Here is a 22,842-nt window from a genome sequence, read left to right as displayed (position 1 = left end):
ACGTTTGCTACCGCTATCATCATCACCATAACGTTTGGTACCGCTATCATCATCATCATCATCATCATCATCATCATCATCATCATCATCATCATCATCATTGCGTTTGGTACCTCTATCATCATCACCATTACGTTTGCTACCGCTATCATCATCATCATCATCATCATCATTACTTTGCTACCCCTTTCATCATCACCATTACGTTTGGTACCGCTATCATCATCATCATCGTCGTCGTTACGTTTGGTACCGCTATCATCATCATCATAACGTTTGTTACCGCTATCATCATCATCATCATCATTACGCTTGCTACCGCTATCATTATCCTTATTACGTTTGGTACCGCTATCATCATAATCGTTACGTTTGGTACTGCTACCATCATCATCATCATTACGTTTGCTACCGCTATCATCATTATCATCATCATTACGTTTGGTACCGCTATCATCATCATCATCATCATCATTACGCTTGCTACCGCTATCATCATCACCATTACATTTGCTAACGCTATCATCACCATCATTACGTTTGGTGCCGCTATCATCATCATTACGTTTGCTACCTCTACCATCATCATCATTACGTTTGATACTGCTATCATCATACACGTATGGTACCGCTATTATCATCATCATTACGTTTGGTACCGCTATCATCATCATCATCATTACGTTTGTTATCGCTATCATAATCATTATCATGACCTTTGCTACCGCTATCATCATCACCATTACGTTTGGTACTGCTATAATCATCATCATTACGTTTGGTACCGCTATCATCATCATCATCATCATCATCATCATCATCATCATCATCATCATCATCATCATCATAATGACCAGTCACAAAAACACATCTTACAAGAAGTTAAGGGAGCGACTCCCGACCAGGATATCTGGTGAGAACTTTGTAATTTTGTTTTGACCGAGAAGCCTGAAAAATAAGAAAACGGGGATCAGGGTCTCCTTCATAAGATTTTTCAAAAGTTGAAAAAAACTTACAGTATAGTAAATACTCGACTTTTTGGGTGCACGGGTGGGAAGTCAGTTAGTTTATTTACCCTCAGATCCCTGCATAATGAGAAATAAAAACACACACACTCCTTTTAAGCTTGGTGTCACTGATGAGCTCCTGGGAAAAAAGATGGGGGGAGGGGGTAATCCTACAAACAGGAAAGTGGGTTGCTAGTAAATGGTTGCCAGCTTTTGCTGAGAAGAGTAAATCAAGATTTTTCAAAAATACATTTTACAGTGTAAGACGCGCACTAGCGTAAGCACCTTGACAGTTTTGTGGAGGGAACCAAACTGCGATTCTCACATTTTAATTGTCTTAAAACCAACTGTTTTAAAATTTTGTATTGGTGGCAACGGTGGGGCGCGTCGCATGATTAAGTTTGTCTTGGGGGCCACGGTAGCGCGCGTCGCATGGTTAACTTTGTCTTGGGGGCCACGGTAGCGCGCGTCGCATGGTTAACTTTGTCTTGGTGAACACGGTAGCGTGTGTTGCATGGGTAACTTTGCCTTGGTGGTCACGGTAGCGCGCGTCGCCTGGTTAACTTTGTCTTGAAGGCCACGGTAGCGCGCGTCGCATGGTTATTTTTGCCTTGGTGGTCACGGTAGCGCGCGTCGCATGGTTAACTTTGTCTTGGTGGCCACGGTAGCGTGCATCACACGTTTAACTTTGAATTGGTAACCACGGTAGCGCGCATCACACGGTTAACGTTGTCTTGGTGGCCACGGTAGCGCGCGTCATACGGTTAACTTTGTCTTGGTGGCCACGGTAGCGTGTGTCACATGGCAACATTTGTATTGCTGGCCATGGAAGCGCGCGTCCCATGTTTAACCTTGTATTGGTGACAGTGGTAGTTTGCGTTGCACTATAAAGATGACAATGACTATGAAGTTGAAGATGATCTTAGTGCTCTTATGCGTGCAAAAATAGGTACTCACAATGTATTGTAACCAATGTCTAAGGCTCTTGGCTCTATCTTGGAAATTGTGTTGTTATAGAAAATCCTAAAATAAAATTCCGTACGTAAGATAAGGGTGGACGACTTGCATAGAATACATGTATGCGAGACTGACACCAATTTGTTTATAATACCTACCAAACCAATATAGTTTTGACACCCTGCAACCACATGCAATTGACTTTAAAGTATGGAAATAATTAGACGAAGTTAACTCCTTATACGGCGTATACGAATGAATTTAAATGTATTTGAATATTCCAACAATCGCTGCCCAAAAAATTTCGACGAGTCACAACCAATAATACTACCAAAAATACAAAATTTAAACAATTCACGGTAGGTTTATAAAAAAAAAACTAAGCTGTGTTTGTGATTGTGAAGCATTTATATTATAATACTGAATATTCTAAACCATGTGAAGAGCATGTTGTCAAACATAGATTGTCACATACATGTTAATATTGTTACCAAAGCGCCCAAACACGTCGTATGTGATCTCCTCTAACCTGTTAGATGACAGATCACTAGAAAAATGGCATCAACAAAGAGACAAATATCAGCAAATAAACAATCCTCACACAATGCCAATTAAACACAGTCAGTAGAATATGAGCCTCCAACGTCAACATATAACGATAATATACAACGATCGATGTAACAAATAATAAAAAAAACTGGGAAACAGGTTTTCTAAGTAGCGACACCCTGTTTTACTCATGACTTACAGCTTTAGCTGAAATACGCTCGGAAATGTGTAGGGCTCAAGTCGCCTGATGTTGTTCGTAGAGAGGTTCCTTCAAAATAATACAAACAAAAGGTAATTACATTCTCACATCATCAATTAGCAAATTTCTAAATGTGATCACGTTGCCATCATCAAAAGACCACCATGACTAACATTAACTCGACCATCACCACCACAACCATCGAAATCGCAACCGCCAGTATCACCAAATCACCACAATCACCATCACCATCATCAGAATCAGAATCACCATCATCGCAACCATCAATATCAACATCATCATAACATAACCATCATCACCACCACAACCATCGAAATCGCAACCGCAAGTATCACCAAATCACCACAATTACCATCACCATCATCAGAATCACCATCACCATCATCACAACCATCAATACCACCATCACCATCAACATAACCACCATCGCCATCAACATCAACATCAACATCACCACCATCATCACCATAACCATAACCATCAACTCAATCATCACCATTACAACCATCGCAATCGCAACCGCCAGTACCACCGCCATCGCCATCGCCATCGCCGTCGCCGTCGCCGTCGCCGTCGCCGTCGCCGTCGCCGTCACCGTCACCGTCACCAACACCATCATCATCACCATCATCATCACCATCATTATCACAATCATCAACACCACCACCATCACCATCACCATCACCATCACCATCACCATCACCATCACCATCACCATCACCATCACCATCACCATCACCACCACCATCACCATCATCACCACCACTAGCATCATCATTAACACCACCATCATCACTGCTATAATTATCTTCATCACCAACATTATTACCCCTATTTCCACCGCCATCATCACCATCACCACCGCCAATCGAATTCATCCCTCTCCCCGCCCTTTCCTGTACAACTTACAATGATTGTAACTGGGTACACGCGTTAAACGCTCCACCCTCGATGTACGAAATCCTGTTATGATTCAGCTGCCTGAAAAAAAATTGTGCAAAAAAAAAAATTAGTATGAAGAGTGATATGTCTGAGGTAAGCATAGAGATCAAGAGATAAACACAACTTGATAAAAAATACCGCAAAACATCTGCTCCGCAGCCCAATTTTTTGCTGACATGGAAAATGTTAGACCCCTCAGTTGCTGGTAAAAAAATTCGTCCCAAATGGTTTTTCTGGCAAATTTCTGGGGTTGAACTGGGTGTGGGAATTTTTTTTGGAGCGCTGGAGCGGATGCTTGGTAAAAAAAATCGTCCCGATCCGGTTATACGGGCAATTATTCATGTGTTAACACGCCTAACCACTGCTGGCTGGGAAAAAAGTCTTATCTAAATGCTGGCTGGGAAAAAAACTTACAAATGAAACAGCATTTCTTTCCCTTTCATGTCCGCTGCCGTCACATTCGTGATGTCATTATAACCGAGGTCCAATCCTAGTCTAAAACAACGCAGAAATGAAAATGAACTAAATACAATATAACGGAAACGTATTGGCCCCTTTCTATCGTCATTTTGTCATAGTACGTTAACTGAGTCCTTGGAAAAAAACAAGGCCTACCCCGGGTCCTTAAGTCCTTAAGGCGACTTGTCGCGAATTGCGGTGGTTTCGCCCACGTTGTTGTATCGCCCACGTCTATAAGAGCAATTTCGCCCACGCATCAAGAGCAGTTTCGCCCACGCATAAAGAGTAGTTTCGCCCACGCATCGAGGTGTTTCGCCCACGGATAGCATTGGAATAGTTATAGCCGTACGCATGTGACAGGGTCACTAGTGACATATTTTGGGAAAGTCTAGAGACTCTTATTATTCATTGTTTTTTAGGGTTTGAAGGCAAAGGAATTTCGCAGCTTCGGCGGCACTTATCTTTAACTGTTTCGGAATGCAGTTTGCGCTTTTTAACGGAAGTACGCAAGTAACACAAAGCTGCCAAGTTTAAATTGTTAGTTGCCAATTTAATTAGTTTTTTTTCGGCAAGATTATCTTGTTTGGTTTGGATCCTACTAGCACATGATAATGATCGGAACGAGTGCATTATCCTTACCGCTAGCGAAGTACGGAAATAACGCATTTTTAGCAACAGGTTTTAGAATTTCGGGAATGCGGTTACTGCACATAAATAGTGGCACCGTTTAGATACTTTTCAGTGGGTTATGGTTGTGCACTGGATTGGGTTATACTAAGAAGATAAAAGACTAGCTTCTAACTCAGGGGACTTTGTACTGTTAGTCATTCCCGTTTATTCTACGTTTATTTTACATCTATTTTACGTTTATTGTATTGGTTTAGTTTGGCCTTTGGGACAAATTGTTGTAATTTTAGGCTTTGTTTGGCTTCAATAAAGTATTTAGAGATTTATTCCTTGAATCCTACTCGTTCTTGCGCGACCGCTCATCCTGTCCTGTTACACGCACACCGAAGGGGCGAGTTCATTATTGTTGTTCTAGTGTCTTGGTAGAACAACGACATGTTTATATGTTCGGAGGCGACTGAAATATGCCGGTTTACGCTTGCTCATAAGCAAACGCATCAAACAGAATCAGGCAGAATCCCACAGAATCCGACATAATTCCACTTATCAGAGCTATATTTAATGGCGAAAAAAAATCCCACATATCCGAGCTTTTTTTGCCATAAAGATCGTTGCGATCGATAGAGTATTCCATTAGTTTTGATTTTTCTAAAGCAGCGCGATATACATTCGAACAAAATGTTTTCTTATGAGAGAGCTCGAGAGTAAGTCGTATTTTTATCCGTGGGCAAAACACCTTGATGCGTGGGCGAAACTACTCTTGATGCGTGGGCGAAACTACTCTTGATGCGTGGGCGATACAACAACGTGGGCGAAACCACGTGTTACCCTTGTCGCGACTTACCGCGTTTTAATGCGACTTGAGGGAAAAAGGGACAAAAAATTGTCGCGCTTTTGGGCGACTTTAAGCGTTTTAAGGTGAGTTAAGGCATTTTAAGCCCAAAAGGTTATTCTTAATAATAATAAATAGATATAGTCAGGTGCTATTTTGAACCCCTGATCGTACATAATCTAGTATAGTATATAACCAAACACAAAACATATACCACAGGTTAGAAAGTAAACCCACTCTTATTAAAACATAATTTTGTAAAGAAATACAAATTAGTGTATTATTCATTTATAATTTATTTTACTTATGATCATAAATGCTTATACAATTACACTGTATCTTATATTTTTGCCTTGTATTACATCAGCGAATAGATTTTAGGGAGCATTCATTAATTACAGAGCATTCATGATTTATGCCAGGGAAGGGGGCTGGTAATATTTCTTATTAAACTAAACAAAACCTCCTGACCCTCTTCCAATTAAATAAGTCCATAAAACCTTTCAGAGTTGATAGACTTTGTCAATTCTTTATATTTCCATCTTCCAAATGGTATGTGGTTCGTATGGACCCTATAAAACACGCATTCGCGCGAATAACTCAAATCTATAATATTGAGGTATTTTGGTCAACCTTCGGAAAAAAGGCCGTGAACTGAAAGACCCGGGTACATTCATTTGTGACTTAATCGAGATGTCAACCAAATTACATGAGAAAACATATGCGCGCGCTAAACCAGTTCCCGTCTTCATGTCTTCTTAGTTATTGCTGAAGAACGTTGTGTGGTTACAACTTTTACCGTCATCTTTATATCTTAACCTGTTAGTCAAATGACTATTTAACTTCAGGGAACAAATCTGCAAAATTTAGCAGATATTTTTTAGTCTTTGAATTGTTTTTGCATTGTGCGCGCGCGCTGCATTCGCAATCAAGAATGCCGACATTCTCACGAGCGCGCGCTCGTTTTGAAACCTACAACTAAACGATATTTTTTTTCGCATACAATTCTCGACTTTAAATTATTTTTCGCTACATTGTGGGTAGCATTGCAATAGAAAACAATTCGCCAATATTTTGTGGTATTGCCGTCTCTGAATTTTAACGGATTTAAGGAAAATACGTTGTTTCAGATTTTCCCGCCAAAACTTTGAATTATTCATTATCAAGAGACCATCATGGTCTCTTGTCAATATCCTTTCGCGCGGCCAGGAAAATTTTCAAAGATCTGTAGAAAACTCAAATTTCAATAAAATTCAATTCCCAATTTGAAAGTTTACCTATGCTTTGTTTTGGCTAGATTGATATAAGTGAAAGGTTTTAAGAACTTTAAAAAAAAGCCATGACCCCTCTAGAAGTAATTAAAAAATAATTAAAAAATAGATATGGAAAAATAGTAAATGGTCCCGAATTTATCATGACGCTCCTTCTATTCTTGCTAAACCCTTCCCTGGCAGAAATCATGATGTCCCTTACAGAAGAGGCAATATTGTTTCCCTCTAATTTAACACTCATATTAATTGTGGCATCACAAATTGTACCACTATAAACAATAACCTAGTATATGTAAAGTTAACTATAGAAACTGTTTGAAAATACAGTTTTGATTCTAATAAAATAACAAAACAGTCAAACCAGTTAAGCTGTGCCCACCTAAAATCGTTTATTGTTTTCATTAACTTATTTGAAGATCATTACTTATTAGTTTCACGAATACATAAGCGCATAAGCTTAAAGTGCCCCTAGCATCAAATTCCAGTAACTTGTTTTTAGTATTTACTTATTCTGAGATAAAGAATAGCTGAAGAGTTTTCATTTGATTTCAGAAAAAATCTCGAAATTTTACCACGGGCAAAGATACAAGCGTTTGAAAACAGCTCTTATTTTTACAAATTTGACCATAAAACGAGCCCGCGCGCAGTGATAACAGCGGATGCTTGCATCAAGCTAAAACGTGCAAGAAATTTTCTAATCGAGTAGCTTTTGAATGACTTATTTCACTTTGAAGAGGTCTGGGATGTTAAGTTTAAAACGCTATTTCTTTTTGAATCGTTTTTTTTTTTCGCTTAAATAATACATGGAAAAACTGCTGTCGCTACGCTTTTTTTTCAAGAAGCATAAAAACACATTGACCCCTCAACCGGCCTGTACCGGCTTTGAGAAGTACCCACAACCTGTAATTCATAACGGAAAATAAACACAACAAAATGAAGATACTCAGGCATCAGTCTAAGGGATAAATGGTCTTGAAGATATGCATCCAACCAAGGTGTTGGCAACTACTCTTAAGCAAAATAATAGCACAGGTTCTTTGACAAATTTCAAATCGAACAAGGAAAGAAAAGCAGAATCACCCCTCTCAATAAAACGCTCAAAATATCACACAAGGGAGAGAGATCAGCAAACACAGCTCAAGACACAAATAGTTACCTTTATTCTGATCCTTCAGGTTCATTTCCATTGCCTCAAAACACCATGTCAACTTCTTGAAGGCTTGTAAAACCACTTGGATGCCTTTACGGATTGCAAAGCATTCTGGGAGATCCAGGGAAAAATTCACGGGGGGAGGGCCAGTCAACACTCCTTTACCCAAAGTCAGATGGCTTTTTATGAGTCTTTTCATCCCGAAGCCAAACAAATCAATCCCAGGTCATACAGACCCAGAATAGCAGTGTAAACAATTTTGGAATTTTGGAAGTTAGGATAGCTGTGGTGATTTATTAGAAAATTATTATCTCATCCAGGCAAAGCGAAAAAAGAAAAAAATAATCATGAATCCACCTTTGCTTGCAAATATCCATAAGCAAAGCAATTATGCCTCAATTATGCCCCAATAGACTTCATGATGTCCTGAGACACTCTCTTAAAATAATATTAGGAGAGTGTTTCTGAGCATATTATGCTCATAGCTGTATTTTTGATGAAAAATACTATCTCTACTATCCCGTTTCAGGGGAACCTTAGACGAACGGTTAGACTAGGCTTCAGACCTAGCCGTCGGTAGAATTAGGTTTTAGTACTTTTTAAGTCTTTGACTGCAAAAATGATTGGAATCTTGTCAATCATTATATTCATGTGTCCATGCGCACAAGCACAGCTAGCAGTTAGTGTGTGACAATCGTAATTAGTAGCAACATGTAAACATTACTTAAGTAACGGTAGCCGAAGGGTAACAAAGCGACACTTCCATGGGGGGGGGGGGGGTAGTTCGTTAATCGGACGCTCATTGGCTGATGCCTTTATCTAAACAGAGATAAAAGCTTTCCACGGTTGTCAGCGTCGGATTACCTAAGGGACGCCGTCGTAGGACCATATAAAAAGGGGTGCGGTAGAAGCCACAGTCAGATCTTGTAAACCTTCAGTTTGTAACAGCGAAGTAAAGCCCGGTACCTGTACCGCCCCCACTACTGCCTACTTTCGTTGTTACAAGTGGATGGGGAACCCAGGTCGAGGAAGAAGAAGTCGGTTTTAACAGAAAACCAAGCCATAACATGTGTTTAGGGAGCCCGGGATTCGACCATGTAAAACTGGTTGAAGATACAACTTTTTAGAAACAAAAGGTCGATTACTTATGCCCACCCATAGAAGTAGTTGGAGAACCCAGAACAAACCTAAAGGGTAGTGGAACGACCGAGCCACACAGACTGTTAGGTAAAAAAAAAATTTTTGGCTGTTTTTGGGCAAACCTTTGTTCTTTTTCTTTCGGGCAACTTTGGTTAGGACATGCTAGCTAATGTTAATAGTGGTAAATTATCTTTTATAGCGAAGCCGCGCGCGGAGCTCCATAGGTATAGAAATATGTAGGCTCTTACCGAAAGTGCTCGTTAAAAAAGCATTAAATGCTAAAAGCAGTGTCTGTTTTTTGCCAAAAAAGTGCTAAAATAATGCTATTTTCTTTTTAAAAATGCTTGTGGATTAAAAAAAATGCTCATTTTTTCAGACTTTTTTTAATCATATAGAACATTATATTTTCAGATTTTCGCTCACATGTTTTAACATCAAAATTTAACGATCAATGCTTTTTCCATTTAAGTCCAACACACGCTTGTAATTGGGTCATCATTACCCATTTTAGAAGTTAGTCATCGCTTGTTGTACTGGGTCATCACACTTGCTTGCAGATAGTCAACTAAGGCATGCTCCTGTTGGTCGTTGAATGCGGAATTGAGAACAGAGAATACCCTTTCTGCTGCAGCCGAGGATGGCTGCACCAACAGCACTTTCTTCACTGCAGAAGCCCAGTGAGGGAGCTGTTCCTTGTGGTCGTGCCACCATTTTACCTTTCGCACTTCTGTGTTGATTACCACATCTGCAGTGGCAGCTAAGTAAGCAGGTAGTTCAGCTTTTAGGCCGTTGATAATGCAATCATCATTGAGAAAAGGGAAGATTCGCAAGGCCTCTACTGAGTGCTGAGTTGGCTTCAGCCACTGGATGCTGACCGGACACATATACCTCGCAGCCTTGAACGCTAACACTGTGTTGTATAGTTGGACATTGAACTTTCTCAGAAACCAATCTATGGCTGGTTGAACACATGCCTTTGCCTGCTGTTCGAGGCCTGCTACGTTTTGGGCAGGATTTTCTTCAGCGATTGCTGCTGTGACTGCACGCACGTTTGGAAAGTGAGGGGCTTGGCAGGCTTGGGCAACAGCATGGAGTTTCTCATAACACGAGAACACGAGAGGGCCATCACCTTCCAATAAATAGGTCGCTTTTACAAAGTGCTCCCCAACATCGATGGTGATGGCGAGCTCGAGCTTCAGGTTGATCACTCGCTCAGGATCGGAAAGTATTGCCTGGAGTTGAGGGAGTAACTGTGGACCAATATTAGCGGCTTCTGCTTCCATCAAGAATCCCTTAATATCTCCAACCTGCAGTAACATTTGTTTGTAGACTTCCCACTTTGACAACCATCTGGTCTCACTGTATGATCTCGGTCTTTGCCCAGTCAGATCTTTCCACAACAGCTTTGCCTTGTAACTATGGCGGAACAGGCGAAGCCACACGCTACCGAACTCTAGAAGAGTTGGAATGACAAGATGATTCTCAACATTGTCAAGCGTGTGTGAGAAACACACAACGTTGAGCAGCTTAGGAAAGATAAATGCAATCCTATCCAACGCTGCCTGGTTCACACTTGCCCCATCTCTCGTGGCTGCGAGTAACGAATTGGCCTTGACACCATAATCAACTGATTGGCACTGATTAAGAACTTGTGCAAGATCATCCGCATTCACTGACTTGGAACATATATCAATTTTGACGAGACGTTGAATACTCGACCAATTCTTGTCAAGGAAACGCAGGATGACAGCAATTGCTTCTCCTTGTCGTGTACTTCCGTCAAAGATCATCGAAACATCTCTTGTCATGCCAGTCTGGCCAGGCAAAGTCAGTTCATTTTTTATCCTTTCGACTTCCTGCTTGAGAACAATTGAAATGTACTGACCAAGATGAGCACTTGCTGTGAGACGTTGGCCATTCTTTTCAAAGAGGGAGCGTAGCTTATCGATTTTCCCAAGTGGGATGCCAGCCTTCAGAAACTCTTCGACCACTTCGAGTCGGTAGGCCCGTTCAGATATTGGTAGAGTGCTGTCTTTCTGCGTCATGTCCGCCGCTCTAAAAGCCTCCATAATAGTCTGATCCTTCAACTTAGACTTCTTCCTTTCTCTTTATCATTTCCATGTTTCTTTGAAGCCAAGTGTGTAGTTAGAATACTCTTCTTTGAAGACACTATTTCGCGGCATGCCAGACAAAACAACTTCCCGTCTTTGATTGTTAGTTCCTCTCTTGGATATTGCTGAATCCGATCATGTATGCTTATGTTCTTTACATCAAAGTTCCCCCTAGTTTTGTTTTTTCCACTGATTGATGGCAGAGTACGCTCTCGAGCTATCTCTGCCTTGCTTGGCAGACTTCCAGTATTGCTAGTGAATGACGCCATCTTGGAACTGACGAGAAGGACCGGGTTCTAGAAGGCAACCGCTGACCTATCAAACATATTCCCCAGCCTCCTCGGCTCCTTTGACGAAAATTGCGGCTTTGGACGACATATGTGAAGTCAGAGTGTGCTGATTAACGCGAAATTATATAAATAATCAGTCGATAATAAGAAAAAATGCTAGCAGTGCTTTTTGGGAAAAAAATGTAAAAAAAAGTGCTCGCGAAGCCAAATAATGCCTAAAAAAGGGCTAGCACTTTCGGTAAGAGCCTAGAAATATGGTAAGCTATGCGACTTGGTTTTGTGGTCATCGCGCGGTTACCCTGTGGTGTCACAAATCAGCCAGTTATCCAGCCGCGGAACTCTCAGGCCCCTCTCGGTCTTACGCTTTTATGTGTTCTTAGTTCAAAGTTAGTATGTTCACAGAAAAAAAAAGCAGTATTTAATGAGAAAATATGCGGATTCAAATGGACTGAAGTCTTTTAGGAACCGTTTTGTCTGAAGTACGAGTCGATAGTAAAATCTACCCGAGTGTTTGTGAATCCCGCCCTTCGCAACAGCTAAAAAGAGGACTATAGAGGAGGACTATGGAGGATCTACACTACCATTGTATATTCATTCACGTCTATATTTATGTAAGGAGATCCTGAGAAGAAAGGGCCTTGATGTTTGTTTTCAGGTATAAAAATCATTCGCTTGTGTCGACGAGTTCCTTGCTAGCAGAAATTCGACAACTTCACAGTTTACAACAAAAGCGAACAACACAACCACAACAGAAAGCGAAAAAAAAAAACTGCCAAGGTGAGTTTTAGACGACGATTTGTATTGAGAATATGAAAGTTATTTTTCTTTTATTGTTGTGCTTTTATAATGCTCGTTTGTTCGGGTTTTTTTTCCATAACCAATCGCTCAGACTAAAACACCGTACCAGCTTTAGTTTGACGTCAAGATGCCATTTCAAAGTCATATATCCTTGTTTTGATGTAAATACTAGTTCTATAATATCAGGCGTATATTCCTCACGGTAAGTGAGAATTTAACTACAGAAATACGTAGTAGTCTAGTCACTGTATGAATGCAACTTAGCTTGTTGGATTTATACATTTGTTTCTAGAGTTTGCTTTGAGAATTCGTGGTCTAATCAAACATGTTGAGCATAACACATACTTTGATATTCTTCGTTCTCTCTATACTTTATTGACTGCGTTGAGATATTTAATAAAGGCTGACAAATATCATCCTGTCATATATTGCTAAAGAAGACCTTTCTTGTCTTTATATTCTGTGTATTTAGTCTTTATATTCTGTGTATTTAGATACAGCAACATTTTTTCAACATCATAACTACTTTAATTTTACAATTACAAAAGAATTTTCTCTTCGAAAATAAAAAGAAACAAAATGCAACCCTTATTACCTATATTGCTTTTGCTTTTATATTGTCTGCATCTTGCATACTTTCTAATTTGCTTATTGATTTTTATTCAAATAGTTGTGGAAAATTAGTAAGGTTATAAATGGCATGATGAAAATATTGTTTTGAAAGAAAAAAAAAATAATTAATTGTTTTCACTTTTATCTAGGTAAAACCAACCAAGGACTACCTGAGGGCCATGATTGATTTTAAAGGCTGGAAGGCATAATAATAGGCAAATATTAAGATAATATAGTAGGGGATTTTTTTACTTTTATACCACAGTATAAGTGTAATAGGTTTTTTAGAGCAAGATACTTGCTCTCAATGATAAATCTGTAAAGAAAACATTTATCTATCAACCTAAGATAATGAGGAAAGGGGAAATGTTAGGAGGGTTTTGTTGCATTATTGTTAATTTTTTTATCAAAGATATATATAAATTTGTTCTTCTCCATTGCATTTAATTTTGGAGTGGCATTAGCATGTGTGGATCCAGGGTTTCTATAAAACAGCAGGCCACACGCTAAAGGGTGGGTGCACCAATATGTAATGCATGACTGTAATATCCTTGGTGATGGAGTATTACCAGTATGTGATAGACAAAACTTCCATATGGCATCTGAGATGTATAACTATATCATTATATCTTTGGAAAGCTGTTTCATTCATTATTTGTTTCTTTGCAAGGGCAAAGCTGGTCAGAATGTAGCTTTGATACAAGTTCTATACTTCTATAAAGGGAAGAGGTTTTTATTGGATCAAAGTACTTAAATTAAATAAAGATAACAACAAACTTTTTCAATAATAAATTTGTAAAGAAAACAGTTTTATATCAATCCTAAAGGTAATAGGGAAAGGGAAAACTACTAGGAAAGTGCTCAGTCAAGTTATCATTGCATAATTGTTATAAATGTTTTAGAATAGAGTAAAATTTTTTTTCAATTAGAGTCACATTTCTTCCTTTCTCCGCTCCCCATTGACTATTTGTTTATTTGTATATTTATTCCTCTCTGCCCCAAACATAGATCAATGAACATGGTTTGGTTTGAAATGAGAAACTTTCAGTAAATAAGGATTTGCCTCCATTGCATTCATTTTTGAGTAGCCTGTATGGGTGGATCCAAGTTTCTAAAAAAAAAAGCCAAATGGTTGGTGCACCAATATGTAATTCATGTCAGGAGGTATATTTGTGGAGTTTAATTTCAACACATTCTTCTGAATAATCAGTTGCAGTACGTAAAAACTACAGTATGGCATCTAATTCTTTGGAATACTGTTACCTCCTTGATATATTCTTCACAAGGTCAAAGATTGTTATAATGCTGTTTTGATAAAAGATATGCATAGTGGAACATAAGAATTGACCATTAGACTCTTAAAAAAACTGTCATCAACTAAGGCACCTTGAACTCTGACAGCCTTTTTTACACCAGGTTTAGTACTTTCATACTGCATATTTAATATTATTGAATGAGTGCTTGCTTGATCCATTTGGAGGGGCAAATACAATTCATAATTACATGGCAGTAAAAATTGCTTTTTTAATTTCATTAAAAAACGTTCTTTCAATGCTGGCTCCGCTTTTAGGCAGTGCCTAAATCTATATATTATTATCTATCGTATCGTATAGTATCTATCTTTTATAGTATCTTTTATTGTATATTTTACAGTATCTTTTATTGTATATTTTACAGTATCTTTTATTGTATATTTTACAGTATCTTTTATTGTATATTTTACAGTATCTTTTATAGTATCTAGTAGTAACTTAATTGTTTAGTAGTAGTACATTGTACTTTTAACTCCGCCAAACTGTTGACGCGATTTCGGAAACGACAACGCGAGCGCCTTGAGTGCGAGTGTACAGAACGTTTAAGCGACTCAGATACTGACTCGAGCCTAACGGACAGTGACATTAAAAATCCCGTACTTACTGTACCTCATTGCGATCGTCTAAGTGATTCACTTAATTCGGAAAATTGAGGAGTTCCATATCTATGTTAACACCCGTTTTCGAGACCTAAGGCGGGAACAGGATGCTAGTATCGCAGGGTTAGCAGGGTTAGTTAGGTTAGGCGAAGAAGAAAATGTTGCCGATTTTCTGTCAACTTTTCAACAGCTCGCTTTATTAGAAAACGTTCTCTCGTTAGGGAAGTTAGTAATTGATGAAAACTTGAGCTCAAGTGACACTCGTAAATTCCCTTTGTGTACTGAACGCACAGTTGGGAATATTAAGTTCAGAAAAAGTTACCAAAAGTACAAGTGCGAAACCACATTGCGGCACTGATGTGCCTGCTGTCCCTAGCGGTTTAGCGGGATTGAGCATTGACACGAAGGGACTGTCTTTTAGCTCAATTCAACATTCTGACGCGGAGAACAAATGTATCATTAAATTTATGGGCCACACTAACAGTATGAAAATTGAAGGCCACATTGATGACAAGCATGCTATATTTCTTGTTGATACGGGCGCCCATGTTTCAATGCGCCAATTAATAAGTCTGTTTGGGATCAGCTAACACATCAACCCTCTTTGGATAAAACAAATCCAACAGCGATTACTACGGCCAGTGGGGAGCCTTTACACGTACATGGCACTGTTTCAATTGACATCACGCTAGATTGGCATAGCTTTCCATTAACTCTCATGTTATTGAAGATTTGACCTACCAATGTATTTTAGGAAGAGATTTTCTGTCTCAGCACAAGGCTGATTTGAATTTTCAAGAAAGTAAACTGGTCTTCACTCTTCAGGAGATAGACTTTCCTTTCACTATACCTAACAATGTAGAGAAAAACAAAGCCGAGGCAGAGGAATTTTCAGTAATTGCAAATCAGTATTTTGTCCTGCCTCCTCAATCAGAGACATTGATCCCAGCAAAGATTAAGAGACCTGACTATACACACTGTAGGTTTGAATCAGAGACCTTGATCCCAGCAAAGATAAAGAGACCCGACCATACACACTGTAGGTTTGAATCAGAGACCTTGATCCCAGCAAAGATTAAGAGACCCGACCATACACACTGTAGGTTTGAATCAGAGACAGTGATCCCAGCAAAGATGAAGAAACCCGACCATACTGTAACAACGACAGTAGACTGTAGTGGGGGCGGTACAGGTACCGGGCTTTACTTCGCTGTTACAAACTCAAGGTTTATCTGCGGCTTCTACCGCACCCCTTTTTATATGGTCCCATAGGTAATCCGACACTGACAGCCACGGAAAGCTTTCAGCTCTGTTTAGATAAGGTTTCAGCCAATGGGCGTCCGAGGAACGAACTACCCCCCATGGGTGTGTCTGTTTGTTACCCTTGGGCTACCGTGACTTACGTAATGTTGTTACATGTTGCTACTGGCTACGGTTGTCACACACTAACTTGTTACACTGCTAGTGCGCATGGCAAGATACACACATGAATATAATGATTGACAAGATTCCAATCATTTTTGCACTCAAAATCTTAAACCGTACTAAATCCTAATTTCGTCGACGGCCAGGTCTGAGTCCTACACAGGGCAAACCCTGTGTGAACTCAGACCTAACTTTTCTTCCATCGTTAAGAAGCGCGAACCGAGAATTGGTGGCCAAATTCTGGTTGTCAAATACCCCTGGAAAAGGGATGCGCAACTCCTACTTTTCCACTGGGTCAAGGGTCAACTTTTTACTTTTCGCTATCCTATTTCATAGGAACAGCTAAAGTTACTTTGTCGATATAACTTGCTTAAACAAACAGACGCCTTTTAGTTGAATAAACAAAACGTACTTATAACGGTCCTTAACTTCAGGAAGGTCGGCGTTTAATTAATGTAAGATATTTAGTTGTCAAAGATGACGTTAATCTATATTTCGTTATTTTCCTCCGTGACAATACACACTGTAGGTTTGATAGAACGGAGAGAGGACCTCCATGACAAATTTTCAATTGTAGGTGCTACAGAATAGGTCACTGTTTCAGAAGGAAATATGGTACCTATTCGTCTGCTTACTTCTACATCAGAAGGGGTTTAAATCTATGAGAACACTACACTTGGTTCTTTTTTAAACTTTGACAACCAAACTAAGACAATTGAGTTTCCAGGGGAACAAGATATGACCTTTCAGTCAGGATATCTCGTGCAAGGCTCCGAAGCGATGGAGTAAAAATATGGAAGATGGTAGGTTTTATTCGAAGGGAATTGAAGCTCTGTAGCGCCATGTTTGACCGATTTCGAACCCAAACACATGTAGAAATTTGCCAAGATCTCTCTACAATAATTTTTCTGGGCTTTGAAAAAATTATTCTGAGAATAAGGGGTTATGTAGCTTTCGAAATCGGTATGGGACGCGATGCCAGTTGCTGGGGCGTTTGGTTTCTTTAAACAATATCGTGTTGAGCTCTGCACATCACCGACATAAGTATAGGAAACAAGGGCCCTCCCTACACTGTCAAGTGGACTGCTTCGTTTGATAGCTAGCCTAGCCGTATTTATTGCTATCATTTTTTTGCTTTTTTTGGCTGATTTTAAAACCAGAAATCTTATACAGCGCTGCCAAAGTTTATAATTAAATAGCTAAATCGAGTAAAAATAAAATAAAATTAATGTGTGAGGCTGTAGTTCCAGCTGGCTCCTCTGCAATAAGGCCATCATGAATAATAGCGGAGCCAAGCGCGGCCGCAGGCCGCGCGCGTAGCTCCATAGGCATAGAAATATGGTATAGGTATGCGACTTGGTTTATGTGGTCATCACGCGGGTACCCTGTGGTGTCACTCGCCAGCCAACCAGCCAGTCAGTCAGCCGCGCGACTCCCAGGCCCCACTCAGCTCCGAAATGGCGACTAAATACAAACACGGAGCAAGGGAAAAAGTTCTTGTCGATTATGCGATGATTATTTATTTTGCCTCAAATTTTGTGACTTAAGGATAAAGTCAACTAGAGGGGATCTACTAACATTCATTCACGCCAAGATTTATCTGGTTTTAGCTAGTAAATTTAAGCAAGTAACAGTTCACATTAAAAAGCAAACACAACCACAAGAAAGCGACCAAAAAAAACAATGCAAGGTGAGTTTCGGACGACGATTTGTATTGTCTATTGAGGATGATGACAGTTATTAGGCTTTTTGTTGTCCTTTTTGTATGCTTTGAGAATGCGAGTACTTAACTTAGTTGTCATATACTGACCGGGATACCTGTGTCAGGAAGTAGACCGCTGTAAATAGTGTAGGCTCAGGTGACACACATGTTCAGAGGCGAACGGCCTGTCAAGTTGTTGTTGGTTTATTATGGAAAGTTCGTGTGCTAATTAAAGGATAACCAAGTTTATTATACGTGGCGACGAGAGAAAAACCGAAAATAAGTCAAGAAGAAGGCGCTAGTGGTAAATTGGGACCGAAGAAACCCGACGAAGGATCGAAAATCCGGTGAGTTTGTTCCATGAAATATGGCGACCGCAGCGTTGTATGGCAACCTCTTTGCTTTTGATGAGACCGAACACAATTGGACGGAGTTTATAGAAATATACGAACATTATTTTGCTGCAAACAAAATAACAGAAGACAAGTTCAAAGTGAGCATTTTGTGTGCCAACGTAGGCCCAAAAGCGTACCACATAATCAAAAGTTTGTGTTTACCGGAGAAACCGGCGGACAAAACATTTGAGTTTATCACCAAGGCAGTGAAACATCACTTTAAACCGAAGCTTTCCGAAGTGAGCGCGAGTCTTTACTTTAACTCAAGAATTAGGAGAAGTAATGAAAGTGTCATGATGTATGTTGCGGAACTCAGGAGATTAGCAGTTCCATGTAATTTCGGAGGATTTCTTAACCGAGCCATGAAGGACAGATTTATCGCTGGCATAAATGATGCAGAAATCCAACAGAAAATCTTATCCACACCAGATGGAGACCTAACATTCGATAAGGCTTTCCAGATCGCAGAGGCATATGAATCGGCACGCCGCAATGTTAGAGAAATGCAGAAAAGTGTTGCACAAGAGGAGCCCTCAGTAAACCAAGTGCACTACTCCCAAAGGCCTAAAGGGAAGGGAGGCCCCACTAGACAGAGGGGTAACTATGAAAACAAAAGGGGGCAGGTTAAGGGGTCCCAAAAGACACCCATGTCAGGAGACAAATCAGGGGGAGAATGTTACAGATGTGGAAATTCCCATGACCCACAATCATGCTGGTTTAAAGATCAGAATTGCTACAAATGTGGGAAGAAAGGCCATGCAAAAAGTGCATGCCGGTCCGGGGCTACCATTACCCATGTTGAAGAAGAAGTTTTCAGTGAAGATGAAGATAGTGAAGGGGGTCCCGAGGGAATGTATCACATTAGGAACCCAGGAAATAAAGTTCCACCAATCACTGTAAACCTAGAAGTAGACGGGAGGCCAATTGAGTTTGAAATAGATACAGGGTCACCCTATACCTTAATTTCGGAAGAAACCGCCAAAACTCTGCCAAGTTTCCACAAAATGAAGTCATCTGAGTTAGACCTAACTTCTTTTACAGGACACAAATTGAAAGTCCTGGGAACTATTGAGACTGTTGTCAGTTACCATGGCAACTCGTGCACCACCTCAGTTGTCGTTACAAATCACAAGAGGGTTAATCTTGCCGGGAGGGATGTAGTAGAGCAGCTTAGCGTGATAAGTGTAAACCACCTCAAGGAAACCCTGACCCTAGAGACTGTGCTTGAAAGGCACCCAGATATTTTTAGGGACGAATTGGGGAAGATGAAAGGCACGCAAGCTAAGATTATTGTTGACCCCAGCGCAAAGCCACTTTTCTACAAACCACGCTCACTCCCATTTGCTATGAAGAGCAAAGTAATTGCAGAGATTGACCGACTCGTGGAACAGGATGTGATAGAGCCTATCAGACATTCAGACTGGGCAGCGCCGGTAGTCCCAGTACTGAAACCTAACGGTGAGATTAGACTGTGTGGGGACTATAAGGTCACTGTTAACAAGGTTTCCAAGGTCGAGCAGTACCCAATACCCACCTTGGAGGAGTTGACTGCTCAAATAGCAGGAGGAACTATCTATCATAAGCTTGATCTCTCTCATGCATATTCTCAGGTTGAACTTGACCCAGATAGCAGGAAGTTCACAACCATCAACACGGTGAAGGGTATGTTTCAGTATAAACGTCTGCCGTATGGAGTCGCCAGCGCCCCAGCGGCCTTCCAACGTGCCATAGAAGAACTGCTGCATGGAATACCTCAGGTAGCTGTATACCTAGACGATATCCTTGTGACAGGTGAGAGCACTGCTGAATCGCTTGAGAATTTAGAGAAGGTCCTAGCAAGGCTTGATGAGGCAGGACTGAGACTTAAGAGAGAGAAGTGTGTGTTTATGCAGGACAAGGTTGTATACCTGGGTCATCAGATTGACAAGACTGGCATATCTCCAGTCAAGGACAAGGTTGAGGCACTAGTTAAGGCCAAGACACCGGAGAACGTCACGGAACTGAAGGCATACCTAGGCCTATTGAATTACTACGGTAAATTCTTGAAGGGTCTGTCCCAGGTCCTTCACCCTCTGCACAAGCTCCTAGAGCATGGGGTGAAGTGGCACTGGGGACCAGAACAGCAAACATGTTTTGAACTAACCAAGAAGATGATTCTCTCAGCAGGACTTTTGGTACACTATGATACCGAAAGAGCACTAGTACTCCATTGTGACGCTTCCCAGTATGGCCTAGGCGCAGTCCTATCCCATATCATGGAGGATGGCTCCGAACGACCTATTGGGTTTGCAAGTCGCACCCTTAGCGATGCTGAGAAGAACTACAGCCAACTAGACAAGGAGGGAGCCGCCGTTGTCTTCGGGCTAAAGAAGTTCCACAAGTATGTGTTTGGTCGAGATTTTGATATAATCACGGACCACAAGCCATTACTGTCACTGTTCCATGAGGCGAAGCAGACACCGGTCATGGCATCGCCCAGAATTCAGCGATGGTCCATATTGATGAGGGCATACCAGTACCACATGAAGTACAGAGCAGGAAATCAGCATGCCAATGCAGACTGTATGTCCCGACTGCCTTTACCTGTGAAAGCGCGTACTGAAGACAGAGTATTGATGATAGAAGAGTTAGAAGACTGCTCTATCTTGACCTCAGAGCAGATCAGCCATTGGACAAGGAAAGATCCTGTACTCGCACATGTACATGAGTACCTGTTACGTGGATGGCCGACAGATGACACAGATCCAGCCCTTACACCCTATCGCAAGAGGAGAGACGAGTTAAGCGTCCAAGATGGGTGTATCTTATGGGGTGCGAGAGTTATAATTCCACCCGATGGTAGAGATCAAGTCAAGCGAGAGCTCCACTCTGCACATCCGGGCATCAATCGGATGAAGGCCTTGGCCAGGAGTTACGTTTGGTGGCCCGGAATGGATGAAGAGCTAGCAGAGATAGTGAGGAGATGTGATGTTTGCCAGGACCGGAGAAGAAACCCGCCATCAGCTCCATTGCACCCATGGGAATATCCCGATGGTCCCTGGAAGCGGATCCACCTAGACTACGGTGGGCCGGTCGAAGGTCACATGTTACTGGTTATAACTGATGCTTACTCCAAGTGGATTGAGACATACCTGATGAAGTCAACAACATCTCAAGCAACCATAGACAAGCTGCGTGAATGCTTCGCACGGAACGGTATTCCAGATGTTGTTGTATCGGATAATGGTCCTAACCTTATCTCGGAAGAACTGTCAACATTCTTCAGTAAGAACGGCATCCAGCACATCCCGGTTGCGCCACTACACCCATCCAGCAATGGGCAGGCAGAGCGAACCGTGCAGACAGTAAAGGAAGGGATAGAGAGAACGCCTGGAAGAGATTTGACGACAAAACTGCAGAGATTCCTCTTCCAATACCGTGTTACACCTCACACGACAACCGGTCGTAGCCCAGCGGAACTGTTAAACGGCCGGAAGTTGAAAACAAGGTTTGACTTGTTACACCCTGCTCTCCGAGGTCGAGTCAGGGACAACCAGAGTAATATGAAGAGATATCACGATGGGAAGACACCACTGAGAGCATTTACAGCAGGGGACTTGGTAAGAGCCAAGAACTTTGGACATGGAGTCAGGTGGTTCAAAGGTAAAATCTCCAAGGTAACTGGTCCTCTTTCGTATGAAGTTGAGCTCATAGACGGTAGACTTGTGCGCAGACACATTGACCATTTGCTGAAGCGAGAGGCAGACACAGACGTCAATGAGAAGCCTAGGGGGAATTCTAATATCTCCTTAGGTCCAATGGAGCTGGCCGGTGTAGACACAGTTCCAATAGAAAGTCTGGTGCCACCGACATCCACCACCCCCATATGCGAGCCAGTTGCAGCGACACCAGACGATACTCAGTCAGTGCCTATTGCTACTACAGAGAGCCGCTATCCTACGAGAGTTCGACAAACCCCAAGTCATTTAAATGACTATGTTTTGTAAATAAGGTCCTTGTTGCAATACTTGTTGGGTTCACCAGGACTTGGACACATAGACACACATATCATTGGTGTACTGTAGTATGCTTTAGCTAGGAAGGAGGAAGTGTCATATACTGACCGGGATACCTGTGTCAGGAAGTAGACCGCTGTAAATAGTGTAGGCTCAGGTGACACACATGTTCAGAGGCGAACGGCCTGTCAAGTTGTTGTTGGTTTATTATGGAAAGTTCGTGTGCTAATTAAAGGATAACCAAGTTTATTATATTAGTAATCAAATTATTTTAGCATAACAGCTTTTCTTTTGACATTCTTCGTTTTATCTATATTCTTGCTTGTATTGAATAAAACACAATACAACAAAAACTGGAATTCGACTCTGCCAAATTTTCGTCTTTAATAAGACTTCTTCAGGGCAGATTGATTGTGTTGAGATATTTCATAAAGGCTAACCAATATCG

General features: G+C 40.9%; 1 protein-coding gene across 2 annotated transcripts in view; it reads right to left on the bottom strand.

Moving 5' to 3' along the window:
• The window catches only part of LOC116614314, a 66,644-nt gene that overhangs the window by 1,566 nt on the left and 42,236 nt on the right, over nucleotides 1–22,842 (bottom strand). Inside the window, exons 11-17 of one of the 2 annotated variants that reach the window (XM_048733434.1) lie at nucleotides 4,090–4,170; nucleotides 3,643–3,714; nucleotides 2,713–2,781; nucleotides 2,440–2,511; nucleotides 1,965–2,030; nucleotides 1,017–1,085; nucleotides 877–948 (exon numbers count right to left, since the gene is read on the bottom strand). In XM_048733434.1, coding sequence (XP_048589391.1) covers nucleotides 877–948; nucleotides 1,017–1,085; nucleotides 1,965–2,030; nucleotides 2,440–2,511; nucleotides 2,713–2,781; nucleotides 3,643–3,714; nucleotides 4,090–4,170 — 501 coding nt within the window. The remainder of the gene's footprint in view (nucleotides 1–876; nucleotides 949–1,016; nucleotides 1,086–1,964; nucleotides 2,031–2,439; nucleotides 2,512–2,712; nucleotides 2,782–3,642; nucleotides 3,715–4,089; nucleotides 4,171–22,842) is intronic. The other variant, XM_048733435.1, reaches the window with a different exon arrangement.

This window comes from Nematostella vectensis, chromosome 10 (assembly GCF_932526225.1).
Source record: "Nematostella vectensis chromosome 10, jaNemVect1.1, whole genome shotgun sequence".
NCBI lineage: Eukaryota > Metazoa > Cnidaria > Anthozoa > Actiniaria > Edwardsiidae > Nematostella > Nematostella vectensis.
The sequence above is the reverse complement of the archived record's forward strand: the minus strand, read 5'-3'. Positions and strand labels throughout refer to the sequence as shown.